Source organism: Erpetoichthys calabaricus, chromosome 17 (assembly GCF_900747795.2).
Source record: "Erpetoichthys calabaricus chromosome 17, fErpCal1.3, whole genome shotgun sequence".
NCBI lineage: Eukaryota > Metazoa > Chordata > Cladistia > Polypteriformes > Polypteridae > Erpetoichthys > Erpetoichthys calabaricus.
The window spans coordinates 49901718-49921931 of record NC_041410.2 but is presented as its reverse complement, the minus strand read 5'-3'; the positions used below and the strand labels follow the sequence as shown (position 1 = coordinate 49921931).

At 37.6% G+C, this 20214-nt stretch overlaps 1 protein-coding gene across 3 annotated transcripts in view; it reads right to left on the bottom strand.

Annotated features, from left to right (window-relative positions):
* Positions 1–518: 518 nt before the first annotated feature.
* Positions 519–20214, bottom strand: part of hmg20a (high mobility group 20A) — an 84506-nt gene continuing 64810 nt past the window's right edge. For 2 of the 3 annotated variants that reach the window (XM_028823155.2, XM_028823157.2), the window contains 3 exons: positions 18421–18636; positions 6035–6167; positions 519–902 (listed from right to left, as the gene is read on the bottom strand). In XM_028823155.2, the coding sequence (XP_028678988.1) occupies positions 881–902; positions 6035–6167; positions 18421–18636 (371 nt within the window). In that variant the 3' untranslated portion in view covers positions 519–880. Of the gene's footprint in view, positions 903–6024; positions 6168–18420; positions 18637–20214 lie in introns of all 3 variants that reach the window. The other variant, XM_028823158.2, reaches the window with a different exon arrangement.

Genomic DNA, 20214 nt, shown 5'->3' with positions numbered 1-20214 from the left:
TTGCCCAGCTCAACAACAAGAAATAAATGTTAACATCTTGCATTGAGCAGCTGTAAAGGCTGGTGACTATGACACACAATAGGGTGATCATCTTAGAAAAGAGACAGAGCCAGGAAAAAATTGGGATTCCTAAAAAGGGTAGAATGTGGAAATTCTATTAAATTCATTTTGGAGTTCATCAAGAATAATCTGGAAGACATCATTAAATTACAACATTTTAGAAAGTGAAAATATATTTTTCTGTCCAACAAAGACAAAAGAAACCCTTTTTGAGAACAACTGCACTGTGTTTCAGGACTGTTCTCTGACAGTTATTGGAAAAACACTGCACATAAGGGTACTGAGCATCCACCACAGGTCACAAGTACCTGCTTTGGGCTTATGTAACCAGCTAGGCCGAGGGTTGCAGTTTAATGAGACAACCACAGTTAAAATTTGAAATCAATATTAAAAAAAAGAGCTGCTCTGTTATTGTACTTCAATTAAATAAGCAAATAAAAAAAAGAGATGACAAAATCTAAAAACTGAAAGTATAACTTTATTTAATGAAGTCCCCACAAGAATGACAAAAGTGAGATAAAACACCTGAGGACTAGTACAATGTAAAAACACCCTGGATAAACTGAATGAAAAGGTTTAACATTGTCAAGAATGGCAAATTTAAGACAATAAGCATAAAATTTTTTTTACAATTACCAAAAAAAAAAAAAAAAATAAAAAAAAATAAAAGTATAGAAATACTAGTGGAAAACAGTTTAAAATGCTGAAATACTTATTTTAAAAAGTAGCCAAAGGTTACCTACGCAACATGGATGCAATTATTGTATCTACAACACATATAACTTTTTAATGAAAATGTAGAATATTCTTGAAGTTTCCTTTAGCATGATGGATTCCAAAACCTGAAAGAAAAGAATTTGAAATTAATTTAAAATGTTAGAAATACTACTTCCTTTTTATCATAAAAATGCTAGAGTTTTTGAAGAGAGAGTTTACCAAGTCCTTGGAATATCTATTACTACATCAAGTCTAAGAACTTTTGTCATTTTGTGCTATGTTAAGAAAGGTTTGTAAACCAGTTCAATTCATCAAATACTACCTTAATAAAAACTGTCTTGTGGTGATGAGTGGACTGAACTTACTATTAGTGATTTTAGGAAATTTGGATTTGTAGCTCTTCAGCCAGCAGTATAACACTGCTGCCACACCATGTGAAATACAGCCTTAACTGGAGGGCTAAGGACCTTTGGTGGTCTCTCTGAAGTAGCTGCCATGATGAACCCTTGAGCACCAATGTATCTACAGTTGTGCTTGCTTAAACTACTACAATCCAGGAAAAGACTTATATTGTCACTTAAATTAACAAATAAAAGTGTCAAGTACAGAAAGTACGGTTTTAAAAATGAATGAAAGGAATATCTCAATCATCTCATAATGTAGTATCAAAGTTTGAGTTATGATATGGAAGGTTTGCTCACACCTCCTAAACCTGTCTAGAATGTAGAAAAATGTAGCATGTGGCTGCAGGTTTTCATTCTAATCATTTTCTTAATTTGTGACCAGTTTTTACTGATAATTTCTTTTCCCATTGTTTTAACTGACTTGTTTTTTTAAGACTCAGTCATCTAAATTGATACATTTTTTCCTTAAATGGCACCCAAACAGAAATGAGATATGAAGTGAGCTAAAAGATGACCAGCTAGGATGTGGCCTCAAACTCTGGCATAGCGTTTTCAAATAATGACGTGCATGTGCAAGAGAGGCAGAGATGGATTCCATCTTATTCAAGTGGTTACTGGAATATAAAATAAACACTTTTGCAAAGGTACAATGAAACAAGTGTGCTTTTATTCAAGAATAAAACTGAACAACAAAAAATTCAAGTGACAACAAGATACTAAGATGTCATGATTCACCAACGTTTGTGTGTCTGGTTATACCCCTTCAGCGATATCTTTTACAGGATGCAAAACTTTACACCAGGTGTTACAGACTGAAATCAAAGGCTTCTTCTTTTTGGGCATATACACCATGAGCATGGCACTGCCAGATCTAACCACTAGCGTGGCGAATTGTTTGCGTACTAAAGTGACTTTAGCTGTAGGTGGAAGTCCCATTTTACTTCTGGTGCCAAGCAGAGTTGTGTCATGGTGCAGCAGCCTAATAGCCAAGAAAAGCGCTGTGAAGAAGCTGTCTTTTATTATGGTTCTGCCTTTGTCCAGAAACTGCTCCATAAGCTTTATGACCACAGACTCGGAAAGTCTTTGCCTTGGGTTGTAACTCAAAACACAGTTCTCAACAAAACGTTGCCAGATGTCCAAAACCGCAGCAAATCTGTCATTTTTCACATGTTCTGCACGGGTGTCTTTGTTGTCAAAGTGCAAATATGTATGGTAGTCTGATAATGGCCACAGGACATTGTATCTTTGGTTGCTGGTACAACAAATAGTTCTGAGCAGGCGTCAGCCAGAGCACCAACTGTGGCCATCGCTGCTCTTGTGAAAAGAATGGAAATAAACGTCATCAACTCAGAGAGAGAGAGAGAGAGAGAGAGAGAGAGAGGCAAGCTCGTTGTACCACATGAACATCACTGACAGAATAAAACTTTTACAAGTAGCCAAAATTTACACTGGGTGTTACAGACTCAAATCAAATGTATGTTTTTATTATATTATAGTAATAATAAGAGCAGCAGCTCAATACTTGGAGCGCAAGACTCAAAACCCGGTACCTTTGGGTTATAAGGCAGCAGTTCTTACCTTTCCAGTTCTTACCAGTTCTGCACCTTTCAAGAACATGTATCAACTTCCTGTCAATTGATATTTGAGCTTGGGTTTTTAACTCATTGACCGCAACATGTAAATCAAATGATTTTTTTTCTTTGGTTATATTCTTGAACAAAAATGCACGTGTTTATTTGATATTTGGACTAAAGTCTTCACACATTATACACTTTACGTCATTATTAGTATAACATGGAAAAAGTTTCTGCTTTAGGTATGTGTTCAGCATTTCTTGCCTCACATTTCCTTACACTTACCCAGATCATTGTAGACATGGAACACACATGAAATGCATGTATTCCAAATAATGATATACTGTATTATTTACCCTATACAACCCCAGGCACCTCACATGCAGTTAAGGAGCCTTGGTTTGAGCTGGGAGAAATTTTTGCCAGAGCTGAGCTCCATCAAGGCGGGGGATGGGACAGCAGGCTGCTTGTGCTGATTGACACATTTACAAAACAAAAGACACTGATGGAGAGGTGTGAATGGATTCAAGGTGGCCTGGGATTACGAGTTTTTTTGTAGGCTTCAGTAATTCTAGTGTTAAACCTTTCTGCTTTGGAAGCTTCAGGTTTACACAAATTACAAATTAATCATAACACCAAAGTGACAGTCATGTAACCATAATTAAATATAATGAGGTACTACCTGTGAGTCCTTTATATCTCTCTGGATATAAAAAGAACTCTTGGAAGAGCCACAATCTTTTTTAGACAATCACTGCAAAAATTAAGACAAAGGGCATTCTGCTGATGTGAGAAACAAAGTCATTGAAATGCATAAGGTAGGAAATGGCTACAAGAAAATATCAAAGAGTCTGAATGCCCCGTTAAGCACTGTTGGATACATCATCAGAAAGTAGAAGATACATCACAGCACCCACACTCTTACTGGAACAGGCCATCCCTCAAAACTAAACATTAGAGCAAGACACTGACTGGTGAGAGAGGCCACTAAAAATCCAACCGTCACTCTCAGAAGTCTGCAATGCTCTTTGGCTGAAACTGGGGTGAATGTGTGAATGTGTTTCAAAAGCGCTCCCTAAAACAGGCCTCTACGGGAGGGTAGAAATAAAGAAGCCATTCCTTGAGAAGGTCCACATAAAAGCACACATGGTATTTGTTACAAAGCATGAGAAAGACTCAGTTAAGATGTGGGAAAAGGTTTTACGTTTAGATGACCAAAACAGAACTTTTTGGCCAAACTTCAAAGAGGTACATTTGGGGTAAAACTAACACTGTCCATGGCTCATGAAGCACCATATCATAAGGTGAAATATGGCTGTGGTAGCATCATGGTATGGGGATGCTTTTACATGTGCTGGGACTGGGAATCTTGTCAGAGTTGAAGGAGAAACAGATGGACATAAATTCTGCACAATATTGCAGGAGAACTTGTTCCAATTATGAACCTACGGCTTGGGAGAAGATTCATCTTTAAACATGACAATGACATTAAGCATAAGGCCAAAGAAACACTGTAATGGCTCAAAAACAGAAAGGTTAATGTTTTGGAATGGCCAAGTCAAAGCCCTGATTTTACTGAGAATCTGTGGAACTACTTGAAAACTGCTGTCCTGAGGTGCCATCCCACCAACCTATACGATCTCTATAAATTCTGCCAAGAAGAATGGGGAAGAATAACTCCTGAACAACATGCAAAACTGGAACATACTTATCCCAACAAAACTGAGGCCGATATTGCAGAAAAAGGTTTGTCGACAAAGTATTAATGCGTAGGGCTTGAATACTAATACAAACATTAACTTTTGAGTTTGAGTTTTTTTTTCTTCAGCTAAATATCTACAAAAAACAGTTTATTTTGACATTGGAAATTTTTTGTTACAGCACAAGAATTCACATTAAAAATACGGAGAGGATAAATATGTACAAATCTTTTGTGGCTTTCAAGAGGATTGAAAACTTTTGCATGCCACTGTATGCTTAAAATTATTTTAATGTGCATTATTTCTATTGTGTTTTTCCTTTTGCTGAATGCTACTGTAAAATTAAATTACACTTGAAATAGAAATTTCTTCATTATATTCTTTCTTTACTAATTTTTTGGGGTAGTCTGCACTGCTGCTGGCAGATACTTTGTACATGGATGACAAATAATTTTGACACCAATTACGAACTGTTAGGAAGTGCAGAATCCTTCATCTCCACACCATCTGGTATATAGTTGCATAGCATAGACTATTTTTAAACACCCTTTGCCAGATGACAATATTAATGAGAAATTAATACACTGACTCATGAGTTAACCTAAATGTTCATCAGAAATAGTGAACATACCCATCTACTAGTCTAACACAGATGCTCATAAAATTAATTCAGTGTGACAAAGCTGAACTTCAAGTCTTTAAAGCTCGGATCGTAAACTACAGTGATGTTCAAAGAGTTATTTTTGTCTTATTATTAACAGTCAAATTTTTGTAATACAGCATTTTATGTCCCCAATATATATTTGTTATTTAAAGAATACTATCCTTATCCTCATTATACTTCCAAGATCACTCATACTAACTCTAATTAAATTCTTTAAGATACAGACAAGGGTAGATTTTACCTTTTCTTTAAGTACTGAAGTCTATGAGGTGTTGAGATTGAGTGTAATTTTCTTCGTTTTGACAGTGTATGCACTCTATTTTATTAATGCAACTGCAGAATAATGTCATCACCTCTGATATTGGACTGTAAGTTAACAAATTATATATAAGCATAATTTTTGCAAAAGGGACATATGTGAATTTTGTGATAAAATTAAACATAATTCTGTGCCTCTTAATGGACTAAGTAATCAAAATTAAATGCTTCAAACATTTCTTGTTATCATATATTTTAAATGGTATGTATGATTTTCACTATTTCTACCATAGTTATTTAGTTTTTAACTATTCTGAACAAAGTCTTCAAATGTTTATTATGAATTGAAAGTCTTCTTGGTGAACAACATGCATAGAATGCCAAAATTCCCATGTAGCATCTTCAATGTCATTCTGGCAATAGAATCATTTATACAAACAATTGTACACTTGTAGTTATAAATACCTCTAAACAATTCTGTCAGTATCTTATCAGTTGTTACCTTTGCTGAACTGGAATGCACAATTCAGTTTAAGTAGTGAATGTACCTGACAGGTACAAAGAAAGGGAGTAAAACATTAGCTTATTAAGGGATTATTTAATACTACCACTTCCAATAATAATACTATATTTAAACAAATACAGACCTGATTCTACCTTTCAAGGTGGCTGACCACTTCCCGGATAGTACCGATGAGATTTTCATTTTCCTGTGGGTTTGCCAAGATTATATTTTGCAGTTTGTTCATATATGTATCAATTGTTTCCACAGTGGGTGTTTCTCCACTGCCTGCAGTACAAAAGTAAACATAACAACAAGTGATCATGTAATTTAAATGTAATGGATGTTCACACTTTTTGAAGACGTAAAACAAAACAAAAAGTTACAGGTATAGGTCAAACAGCCTGAAGAAGGGTCCAGAGTTGCCTGGAAAGCTTGCATATTGTAATCTGTCCAGTTAGCCAATAAAAGGTGTCATTTTACTTGACTTCTCATTGCATCCATAATAGCTAACACAGTACAACACCCTACTACTACAGACATACAAGACGGTGTAATTCACAAAAACTGTTTCTTTGCACCGCAAGAAGAAGCTACAGTTCTGACACAATTATTCCTCCAAAAACGTTTCTCATTTGCAACCACAGCTGCATCAGTCCACACAAGAAACAAAAGTCTTAAAGCTTACCAGAAGTGTCTATTATGAAGTGGAAAATGTTTCTGCATACAGATTTTCATTAGCACTCAGAGTGTTTTTGGAGATATACATTTTCTACATAGTACTTAGGATGTCATTAATGCTAGCTTTCTAGATTGGATACTGGTTCTAGCACTTATAATATTCTTTTTATTACAAGTGATATTTACATTTCAAAGCATTTACAAAAATAAACACAATTATGTGACAGTGCGGGTCCAGCACCATGCTCTGTCTTCCCTTTTGGGTGCCTCTCCAACCAAACATCATTGGTAATGTAACCGGATGAGCTGGTCTGATGGGGACAAATCAATCTGAGCAAGGGGATGGTGGAAAAGTGCAAAAGTGCTTTTATTAAAAACCAAACAAATCAAACTGTGTCCAACTAAGGTGCAGTGCTCAAAAATGTTTCAATAAATAAGCCATAAAAACAGGTAAAAAAAAATCCATGTGCTTAAAGCCAGGCTAAAACGAGACTAAAAACCTGCAGCAGACACTGGGACAAATCAACCAAGCACACCTCCTTCCGTGTCTCTCCAGCTCACCCATGGCTTGCTCAGCTAGAGAGACTTCAGTCACCGTGGCAGTCCTCATGCTACCGACCCCCGCCTTGGCTGCCTCTGCCGGCGTCTGCCAGACCGCTCGGGGTTGGTTGTCCTCCTGTCTTCCTTCTCACACACGCAGTTGTCCCTTGGATCCCTAGGAAGGACACCACCTTGATCGAACCCACTCTTCTATATAGTCAGTGGGCACAATCTGTCCCTTGAGCGCCGATCCTTCACTCCACACAGGACCCCTGACCTCTCTTTTTCAGCTGGCTGGCTCATCCACTCTCTTTCACTGCCCCCAATGTCATGCTCTCTCTCTCCAAGCCTCTCCTCGCTCTTTTCCATCTTTTTTCCTCCCGATCTCCTGTGCTGGCCCGTACTTATACGGTTCTGTGGGCACAGCGGCTCAATTACGCACCGCAGAAAGCCATTGAGAACAATTGCATGCTCACGCCCCACAGCCGCATGATCGCACCCACGGCAAAATGGATTATTTAAAAAATGGCCTTTCATTTCAAGCCGCGGACCCACTATACCACAAATTACAGCTAAATGGCTAAAATTAAACTTTCTATATCTCCTTTGACCCTTACCCTGTATGTGTCACAGCACACCATTGTGTGAGTTGTTGCACCAGATGGAAAGAGAGATAGTGAAGAGGAAGGCACAGACAGACAGGAAAATTTACATTCCGTTGCTGGCACAAACCTAATAACAAGCAGGTGGTGGCGAACATGTGGGAAATCCATCCCTCAGGAAAGGCGGAAAAAAATCATTAACAAAGTTCACAAATAAACTATTTACAACACAATTCTGCTTTCAATAAAATGATAGATTGTTTGTTAACACACACCCTGTGGCTGCCACAGTAGCATCTGAAGGACATCCCATGCTGTCCATGGGTTTGCATCTCTTGATTCTGTATACAAATTTGGAGGTAACATGCAGACCACAAGTGATGGCAGCAAATCAGCGTATGCATAAAGGGCAGGTTAAAAAGCAAAATGAACAATGCAGATTACTAGAAAGAATTGTCAGTCAGTCCTGAATGGAACATTACAATAATCTAGATGAGAACAGGCCATTCAATCAAACAAAGCTGAGTAGTCCTATCCACTTAATTCTTCTGAAAAAGCATCAATACTGATTTTGAAAGTCCCTAAAGTCCTACTGTCTACCACACGACTTGGTAGCTTATTCCAAGTGTCTATGGTTCTCTGTATAAAGAAAAACTTCCTAATGTTTGTGAGAAATTTACCTTTAATAAGTTTCCAACTATGTCCCTGTGTTCTTGATGAACTCATTTTAAAATGACAGTCTCGATTTACTGGACTAATTTCCTTCATAATTTTGAACACTTCAATCATATCTCCTCTTAATCTTTGATGAAAACGCCATCAACAGACACTTGGACATAAATCCAGCATATGCCAACTTAAGAAGGACATATACACAATGATTAAACTATACAACCCCTCCCCCTTGATCATACTGACTTAGCCACCTCCAACCCACCATACTGAATGTGTTGCTATATATTGCCTTTGATTCTTGTAAGTCTAAGCATTATCCTCTGATGAAGACCCCTGATAGGGGTTGAAAGCTCAGGAATAAAACTATTTTATGATACGTGATTCGTTTTTTCTCCCTTCGTGGATCTCCAACTGCAAATATGCAAACCGTATCACAGACCTTCTCTTCCATTCATATATATATATATATATATATATATATATATATATATATATATATATATATATATATATATATAGGGTGAATCAAAATTATGTTAACATTTGAATGGCAGTAACAATTTATTCACAACGCATACTTCATATGTGCAAGATGATTTACATTAATGTCTCAACCTGTTCGCCATCACGTTCAACACATGTAGCTTATGTGGAACATAATTTGTCCACAAAAATTGTACATACAGTAGCAGTGTACCATTTGTGTTAACATAATTTTGACTCACCCTTTATATTAAAAATAGCAGTAACCCTAGCACGGACTCCTATGGAATATGTCTCTTAACATCAGCTGTTTCTAATTGGGTTCCTCGCACCATAACCTTCTGCTTCCTGTGACTGAGCCAATTTTGCACTCATCTACAAACATCACCCTGAACTCCTACTTATTTTACTTTGATGGCTAACGTCTCACATGGCACCTTATCAAATGCTTTCTGAAAGAGCAAATAAATAATGTACGTTCCACTTTGATCATAACCTTTTGTTGCTTCCTCATAGAATTCCTGCCATGTTAGTAAAACATGACCTCCCTCTTCTCAACCCATGATATTCAGTAAAACTCCTGTTCTTGCCATGTGTTGCTCAATCTTATCCTTAATAATTCCATCCATTAATTTTCCTGTGATGCACGTTAAGCTTACTGGCCTACAGTTGTCTGAAACTGCCTGATCACTCTCTTTATATAAATGGGAAAATATTTTCTGTTTTCCAGTCCTTCGGAATTTCCCCAGTGCACAGTGACTTCCTAAAAATATGCATTAAGGGTTTGTGCGTGTTAACCTCCTTAACAAATCAAGGGTAAATATTATTAGGTCCTGGAGACTTGTTTGAATTCAACCTATTTAATCTCAGTAGCACTTCTCCCTCTACAATTTCACAATCACTCAGTACCTCTCTTTAGCAGTTCCTTTTACCACTGGGAGATTATCTACTTCTTCACTTGTGAAAAACTCAGAAAAATGCGAGTTTAGAGCACCTGCTGTTTCACTGTGTGCATTTTTTATTTCCTCTTTACTACTATGCACATCACCTCCTCCTTGACTGTTTTTACTCCTAAAATACTGAAATAATCTCTTTGGGTAGTCTTTCACATTATTGGCTATATTCCTCTCTAACTGTCTTTTAGCCTCCCTAACATCCTTCTGAATGGTTACCCTTGTGTTCTCATATGCCTTATGATTCACTTTGGAATTAGTCTTATACGCCTTATGCAGCTGTTTTTTCTTTGCGGCTTCTTTATTCAACTCTTTATTAACCCACAGCAGCTTTTTTATTTCCCACTAATTCCAAATTTAGATATGTATCTGTCTTGTATTAAATGTAAAACGTTTTTAAACCTGTTCCACTGCTCATCGACTGTCTCCACACTTACAGTGGGGCAAAAAAGTATTTAGTCAGCCACCAATTGTGCAAGTTCTCCCACTTAAAAAGATGAGAGAGGCCTGAAATTTTCATCATAGGTATACCTCAACTATGAGAGACAAAATGAGAAAAAAAATCCAGAAAATCACATTGTCTGATTTTAAAGAATTTATTTGCAAATTATGGTGGAAAATAAGTATTTGGTCACCTACAAACAAGCAAGATTTCTGGCTCTCACAGACCTGTAACTTCTTCTGTAAGAGGCTCCTCTGTCCTCCACTCGTTACCTGTATTAATGGCACCTGTTTGAACTTGTTATCAATATAAAAGACACCTGTCCACAACCTCAAACAGTCACACTCCAAACTCCACTATGGCCAAGACCAAAGAGCTGTCAAAGGACACCAGAAACAAAATTGTAGACCTGCACCAGGCTGGGAAGACTGGATCTGCAATAGGTAAGCAGCTTGGTGTGAAGAAATCAACTCTGGGAGCAATTATTAGAAAATGGAAGACATACAAGACCACTGATAATCTCCCTCAATTTGGGGCTCCACGCAAGATCTCACCCCGTGGGGTCAAAATGATCACAGAAACGGTGAGCAAAAATCCCAGAACCACACGGGGGGACCTAGTGAATGACCTGCAGAGAGCTGGGACCAAAGTAACAAAGGCCACCATCAGTAACACACTACGCCGCCAGGGACTCAAATCCTGCAGTGCCAGACGTGTCCCACTGCTGAAGCCAGTATATGTGCAGGCCCGTCTGAAGTTTGCTAGAGAGCATTTGGATGATCCAGAAGAGGATTGGGAGAATGTCATATGGTCAGATGAAACCAAAATAGAACTTTTTGGTAAAAACTCTACTCGTCGTGTTTGTTTGGAGGAGAAAGAATGCTGAGATGCATCCAAAGAACACCATACCTACTGTAAAGCATGGGGGTGGAAACATCATGCTTTGGGGCTGTTTTTCTGCAAAGGGACCAGGACGACTGATCCGTGTAAAGGAAAGAATGAATGGGGCCATGTATCGTCAGATTTTGAGTGAAAACCTCCTTCCATCAGCAAGGGCATTGAAGATGAAACGTGGCTGGGTCTTTCAGCATGACAATGATCCCAAACACACCGCCCGGGTAACGAAGGAGTGGCTTCGTAAGAAGCATTTCAAGGTCCTGGAGTGGCCTAGCCAGTCTCCAGATCTCAACCCCACAGAAAATCTTTGGAGGGAGTTGAAAGTCCGTGTTGCCCAGCGACAGCCCCAAAACATCACTGCTCTAGAGGAGATCTGCATGGAGGAATGGGCCAAAATACCAGCAACAGTGTGTGAAAACCTTGTGAAGACTTACAGAAAACGTTTGACCTCTGTCATTGCCAACAAAGGGTATATAACAAAGTATTGAGATGAACTTTTGTTATTGACCAAATACTTTTTTTCCACCATAATGTGCAAATAAATTCTTCAAAAATCAGACAATGTGATTTTCTGGATTTTTTTTTCTCATTTTGCCTCTCATAGTTGAGGTATACCTATGATGAAAATTACAGGCCTCTCTCATCTTTTTAAGTGGGAGAACTTGCACAATTGGTGGCTGACTAAATACTTTTTTGCTCCACTGTAAAAGCTTATTCCACTCTATCCTCTTTTGAGCATAAGCTCAAAATTTGCTCTACCAAAGTTAAACAGTTTTAGTCTTTGCAGCTGCACTGATCCAAACCATTGACAATTGTATTATATTATGGTCACTAGTGGTTAAATCACCTCTACATCAGTCAATTCTATCCTGATTATTACAAAATACTACCGTGTTTCCCCGCTGTGATCCGTGATCTGCTGTGGCAACCCCTAACGGGAGCAGCCAAAAGAAGAAGACGACGACTACCGTGTTCCCCCGAAAAGAAGACAGGGTCTTATATTAATTATTGCTCCAAAAGATGCACAATGGATTATTTTCAGGTGATATCTTATATTTATTCATGTACAACAATATACATTTATTTAAATAGTCATGTCATCTTCTTCTGGAATATCATCATAACTCTCCATATTCAAACCCTGAATTTCTTGCTACGCTTTTTAGGATCCTCCATGGTCGATGTGTGTGCTTTGATGTTTGATGAATGGTTAGATGTGGTGAAGCAAAATGTTGACATACAAATGCATTCGTGGTGCTTTGATATTCAAACGTCGCATATTTCCCAAAGTAATGACACGATGCATTTTAAAAGTCTTACATACCATCTTCTGTGCTGTTTTTTTTTTTTTGCACCTTTACAATACCATCAGAATGTACGGGGCCGTATTTGAGCCACAGAGAAAAAGAAAATACAGACATAATGAAAATGTTTATTTTGTGATTAAAGTGGACATTTCAGCTTTAAACTCGAAATGTCCTCTTTAATCCCGTAGTTTACTTTGTCATTAAAGTAGACCGTCGTAAATGTCATCTTAAAACCGACCAGTTGTTAAATCACTACGGACTTCTGGGGCTTCCTCCTGACCTGACAGCAGTGGCAAGCAGCATCGCCACACAGAACACGTTAAATTTATAATAATCCAGCTCTCTGCACATTTAGAATTCTTAGATTTATACTTGATATCACTGTCATGATGAAAAGCATTAAAATATGTATGTTACATTTTACAGATACATTGTTAACTTTGTTTAAATAATGAATACTGCTAATAGTTACACATATATGGTGCACGGTGGCAGAGCGGTAGCGCTGCTGTCTCACATGGAGTCACGTCCCTTGTGATCCCTGCCTGGAGTTTGCATGTTTTCCCTGGGGGGTTTCCACAGTGTGCTCAGTTTTCCATTCAAAGACATGAAGGTTTGGGGATTTGGTGAAGCTACAATGACGCCAGTGTATGTGTGTGCTTGTGTTCACCTTGAGATGAGCTGATGCCCCGTCCAGAGATTTTGTTTCTGTTTTGCGCTGATGCTGCAGGAATGGGTGCATCCCTGAATTGATGGATGTAATCATTAAACATCCTTTTCAGAGATATTGTGGCAAGGTGTCCTCAGAATTTAATGGATGTTTCGGGCACACTCGTCGCATATCGTGAAGTATAATCCTGGCCTTAGGCACCTTACTTTTCAGCTGACGATCTTGACTAGGGCTTATTTTTGGGGTAGGGCTTATATTACAGAGCAGCCTGAAAATCATGCTAGGGCTTATTTTCGGGGTAGGTCTTATTTTCAGGGAAACACGGTAGACCTAAACAGGCTACGCCCCAAGTTTGTTTTTAATACAGCATATTACAGCTCAGTCACCGATTACTTTTAAAAACTCCTGCTCTTGTTCTCCACTATTTGCAAGGTTATTCAATGTAATATTGAACATCCCCCTGTAAACTTGCCTTTTTTATATCACTAAAAAGATAACTGTCTGCATTGGATGGTCTATAACATACTCATAAAATAAGAACTGTTTCCCTAATGCTTTCCAGGCAAAACCACATGTCCTCACTAAGTAGGAGCTCATCGTCCAACCGAAGAGGATCTGTGTTTAAATTCTGTTTAACATAAACAGCAACCCCACCTCCTTTTCCGTTCTGTCTATACCTTCCTATAAAATCCATCTATGGACCGGGGCATAGCACAGGAAGAATTTAAGTGAAGACTATCTTGTCAGTTCTGAGATTTGCTAATATAATATCAGGAGAGAGAGAGAGATTAAGGAAGTTAACTCAGCTCTATTTTCATTGAAAGCATGTACACACATACTTAATGATAATTTTATGTGTTAATTTAATTGGAATATTCTGTTGTAAACATAATGGTACACTGTAATTTAAAAGTTATGTAGAGAGTAAGACGACAATCTAAATGCATTATGTGACTTCAATTTTATAATAACATAGTATTCTGACTGTTTATGATCATGTACATTTAAACTATTCTAACTTCATCACAGAATAATCAATATAAATTTATATTACAAAGACCAAGGTGTCTGCATTAATTCATCTATCTTCTGAGGGTAGGTAGGGAGCAAAGCAAAGCAGAAAGATGTCTATACAAAGTAGCATGATATTTTTTTGCCACTTGTATATCATTGGCAGCGTAGAGAAGGCATGATACTTAACCATGTTCATGCAGACGTTGTGAATTTTACACATTAAGAATATGACAGAAAATGGTAAAACCCAAAGTAAACCACTGAAAACAGCTCTCATGCGAGCTCCAAACAGATGGAAATCAGATTAGGATCGGAGTGCTGTGTTTCTATGCCTGTATTGTGGAACTTCTCACATATTTAGCATTAGGGTGCAAAGTTCGATTTTGTCCCCCAAATTGTGAACAAATAAAGACCAATTTAGCCAAATGAGCCAAGAAGTAGTCCTTTAGGTCAAGTAACTAAGTATTTGACTTAGTCTTGCAACACTTCACTTCAGCTCTGCTATTTGTGTAACTCAACTCCAGTTGAAAACTAGTGGGTTGCCTGTTAATACAGGAAAGACATGATATTCCTTTAGTCACCAAAGTGTCTCAAGTTATTTGGTTCAGATTACTGAAAAGGTCTTGATTACTATATAATGGTTCATTTATTTAATCAGACATGAACATGTTTCATCCTAGTCCATCTCAAAGCCTACATCTTTCACTTTTTTACACAACTTTCTGATTGATGTTGTGTTATACTGAAGACCATTATGATAATATACTGAATTGTCTATGATGCACATGTTGGGACAAACAGTTTGGTATGTGATTACATATGATTTGTTGAATGCTGTATAACTGGGTACATTTGCTGACTTTTTCAGCATTCACTTCACCAGAAGCATTTGCTGACTTGTTCCAACAATCAATTTACCATTACTGCCAATTCTTGCATTTTACATACACAACTGTTAATGCTTCTGCACACCCCCTCTCATTATTTTCTGCTGCCAGCTGTTAATGCTGCCTACCTTTATGTTATGTGCATGGCTCCTTTTACACAGTCTACTGTAACTTTCCAACATAGTGTATGTATGGTTGGTTTAAGCACATTTTTAAACAAAAGAAAGTTTGCCAAACTTAATCGAAAGAAACAATTAGACAAGATCTGTAATAGACTGAAAACTACTAAGTAACATCCATGAGAAATTAAGCTAAAACTCTACAGACAAATGTAGTTCAAATGGAGTATTGGCTTGAAGACCCCATATGAAACAGTAACAGTACATATACCTGTAATTGTTACACCTCTAACACACTCAGGCAGAGTGGCACAGTGGTTAAGCCTTTGGACTTCAAACCCTGGGGTTGTGAGTCCAAACCCTGCTACTGACACTGCGTGACCAGGAGCATGCCACTTCATCTGCCTGTGCTGCAATTGGAAAAAACAAAAGAAAGGTAACCAATTGTGTGTCACCAATGTTGTAAGACGCTTTAGAAAAAGACGTCAGCCAAATAATAATAATATTTCCATGCACATTTATACTTTTCTCTCTGAACATATTGTTCCAGAAATATAAAAACTGAGAAACAAAACATAATTAGTCATCAAACAATGGTGCTACAATGTGATGCTTTTATATTGGACCTCTGTTACATACCAAGCTTGCAGCAGGTCAACAGGGACTGCAATAGGTCAAAGTTGTTTTAATGCTAGCAAACACTTTGATGCATTGCTTTGTGCAACTAGAGTGTGAAGCCAGCACAACTGTTATTTTATTGAGCCAATAGGATGGCTAATTGTTAGACAATTTCATTATTATTTTTTGGATGTTATTTTTGGAAAATGTAAATTAATGCTAAAGATATAAGTGAATTTATAAAAGAAAAAAAATGTTTGCTTAGATATATGGGGCTACAGCTGCATGTTCTTCTTCTGCAAATTATTCTCACCCATATCAATCCCTCCCCCCAAGTGTGGTAACCGCTCCCCATCCCAATTTCATTTTCAGCAGTGAACAGCACAGATTACTCTCATTTCATTTTTCCTCTGCAAGAAAAACTGCATTCTGTCACATTCTTGTTTCTGCATTTCCCACTTTTAAATAATGCAAGTACAGGTGTATTATTTGTTTGAGCAGTTTATCTTCTTGGATTTGTGAATCCAATTTGTGATGTAATACTCAAGGATTACTTAAAAATGTCAGCGAATAATACCTAGAATAAATAGCTATAAACAAGTTCAGTTGATGATGCATTGTAAAATTATAGAATAAAACACACTACAGATAAAATTTCCTGGACCATATAGCTTTTAAATTTCTTTCTTAAGGCAGAAGCAGGCTCTATATGTATGCTACAGCTGTAAAAGGCCTTGAAATTTAATTTATGTTTTTTAATTTTAAGAAACCCCATGTACAGATTGCATTTAACAAAGCTTTCAGATTGTCCCAGGTTTCTAAGCTTAGGCTGTAACTAGGATACTTTAGGTGCACATTTAACATGGTTAAAACCTTTATACAGTGAGGAACATAAGTATTTGAGCACCCTGCGATTTTGCAAGTTCTCCCACTTAGAAATCATGGAGGGGTCTGAAATTCACATTGTAGGTGCATTCCCACTGTGAGAGACAGAATGTAAAAAAAAAATTCAGGAAATCACATTGTATGATTTGTACAGAATTTATTTGAATTGCACTGCTGCACATAAGTATTTGAACACCTGAGAAAAATCAGTGTTAATATTTGGTACAGAAGCCTTTGTTTGCAATTACAGAGGTCAAACGTTTCCCGTAGTTCTTGACCAGGTTTGCATACACTGCAACAGGGATTTTGGCCCACTCCTCCACACAGATCTCCTCTAGATCTGTCAGGTTCCGGGGCTGGCGCTGAGCAACACGGAGTTTCAGCTCCCTCCAAAGATTTTCGATTGGATTTAGGTCTGGAGACTGGCTAGGCCACTCCAGAACCTTGATATGCTTCTTACGGAGCCACTCCTTGGTTATCCTGGCTGCGTGCTTTGGGTCATTGTCATGTTGGAAGACCCAGCCACGACCCATCTTCAGTGCTCTGACTGAGGGAAGGAGGTTGTTGCTCAAAATCTCACAATACATGGCCCCATTCATCCTCTCCTTAATACAGTGCAGTCATCCTGTCCTGTTCACAGAAAAGCACCCCCAAAGCATGATGTTTCCACCCCCATGCTTCACAGTAGGGATGGTGTTCTTGGGATGCAACTCCTCCTTTTTTTTTCCTCCAAACACGGCGAGTGAAGTTTAGACCAGTTCTATTCTGGTCTCATCTGACCACATGACTTTATCCCATGCCTCCGCTGGATCATCCAGATGGTCATTGGCAAACTTCAGACGGGCCTGGACATGTGATGACTTGAGCAGGGGAACCTTCCGTTCAATGCGTGATTTGAAACCATGACGGCATAGTGTTCTACCGACAGTGACCTTTGAAACTGTGGTCCCAGCTCTCTTCATGTCATTGACCAGCTCCTCCCGTGTAGTTCTGGGCTGATTCCTCATCTTTCTTATCAACTGTGATACCCCACAAGGTTAGATCTTGCATGGAGCCCCAGTCTGAGGGAGACTGACAGCCGTCTTTAGCCTCTTCCATTTTCTGACAATTGCTCCAACAGTTGATCTATTTTCACCAAGCTGCTTGGCAATTGCCCCGTAGCCCTTTCCAGCCTTGTGGAGGTCCACAATTTTGTCTCTGGTGTCTTTTGACAGCTCTGTGGTCTTGCCCATGGTAGTAGTTGGAATCTGACTGACTGTGGGGTGGACAGGTGTCTTTAAAGAGCTCAGACAGGTGCTACTAATTAAGATTACTAAGTGGAGTAGAGGTGGACTTCTTAAAGGCAGAGTAACAGGTCTTTGAGAGCCAGAATTCTTGCTGATTGCCAGGTTTTCAAATACTTATGTGCAGCAGTGCAATACAAATAAATTCTGTACAAATCATACAATGTGATTTCCTGAATTTTTTTTTTACATTCTGTGTCTCACAGTGGGAATGCACCTACAATGTGAATTTCAGACCCCTCCATGATTTCTAAGTGGGAGAACTTGCAAAATCACAGGGTGTTCAAATACTTATGTTCCTCACTGTAGATAAAAATGAGTTTATGTAGCTAGATAAAACAATGTTTATCTTATTAAGTGTATTAAAATCACATCAAAAATATGTGTGAGTACAAAATACTGAAGCACAATGCACTATTCTGTATAAATCTAAAAGGTGTACGAAAAATTCACTAAGAGTATTTCCAAATACAATAGCTACCTACCTGGAAGTGGAATATTTGAGAAGCTGCTGGTGAGGCTCATTCGTAATGTCTCAAGGTGTTGCTGGAGAAGTGCATTGCGATTGCGCTCCTGCATGACATCTGCCTCCAGCCTCTCCACAGCTCCCCGCATACTTTCAACATGCTTTTGCAATGCAGCATTTTGCTCCTCATATTCCATGTTTGTCTTGCGCAGCTGCCTCAGCTCACCTTCTCGTGCTGTTAAAATGAAGAAATAGATCATTTTAACTGTACTTTTAACATTAAAAATTGAACTTGTTCCTTCAGTGAAAAATGAATATGTGGATTTGTCATAATTTTAAAATGATGCATCAAATAATTAATTAACAAAACAAAAAATGCAATGCCACTACTAAATATTTATTAGTTTTATATTTTAAAAAATATTAAATAGATAAAAAATTAAAGTTTAATACTTATTCATGTCTAAAATGCTTCACTCTCAGATAATCAGCACATGTATCACAGATTACACTAATTATTTCTTACTTTGTTTTTGCTAGTTTTGCAATGATTAATTGTCCTTCACTGGATTTTAAGATATATTTTATGAAGATACCTAATATAGTAAAATAATATTTCCAAATAAGCTTTAATATTTTGACTATATTGAAAATTGACTGGACAAAAAATGTAACTATAATACACTAGGCACACCTATTTTATTATTAAATACACAGCACAGAACCAAAAAGCCATGAGGGGAAAAAGAGGAAAGTTAATATTGCAATGGAGATACAAAGTCCCACAGATCCATGTCATTTATTTTGGTGTTTCTTCTTTTTTGAGATATTTCCTTTTCTGCTACTTTAACTCAGCTATCCAACAATGCATCTTCCAATAGATTGTTTCTTTTTTCTGCATTAATCTAGCGAAGGTATAATTTCCTCAAACCAAAGGAAAAAGTTGATGGTCAAAGCATCACCAAGCTCAGTTTTTGGGGATAGGCAAAGGTAGTATCTGCTGTTCAAAATAATTGACTTTACACACTCTTGGATATAAACCCTCTTCTTTTCTAAAAAAAAAATAAAAAAAATCACTGAGCAAACTACTAAATCTCTCTTTTCAAGTTTGTTTTAGCTGAAAGAATAGTGCATACGGGTGACAAAATATTAACTTATAAGTAATGTGGCAGGGAAAATATTTTTTATACTTTGATATTTAAACACAAATATTTGATATTTTATATTAAAAACTGAATTTACTAGACATGGTTTAGAAAAAGAGGCAAGTATAAAAAATATTTTTTTTAATATAAAATAAAATAATTAGCAAAGTAAGAGATAATAAAGCAAGTAATAATCATAAGGGAGCAATTAGGGACATGTCTGAAGTTTTTAAAGGAATATATAACAAGGTGAGTTATATCATGTGGCACATCGCAATTGGTGTTTTGTGCATTATATGCCAATCCACCTAAGATTAAGCTTTTAGGATAAAATCAAGAAGCTATGGTATATTTGGTGTAAAAATAACATTGCCCATGCCCCAAGTAACACTTCTCCATGGTAGGTTTGCACAGTATACCGGTACTGAAAAAGTAGAGAAAACCCTAATTTTTAAAAAGGTATGGTAACAAGGACCTTGGAACTTTAGGTGCCAGAAATAAAGAGTAGGTCTGAAAGACCTTGTGCTCAGCTCTTCGTTATTCCCATGTCCGACGTACTGTATTGGCGCCATAGACTAGAGATCTTATCAATTTGGCTTCACTGTAAAATCGTATGCAATCAGAAAAGAAAACGTGTGTGTGTGTGTGCGTGTGTGTGTCTGTCTGCC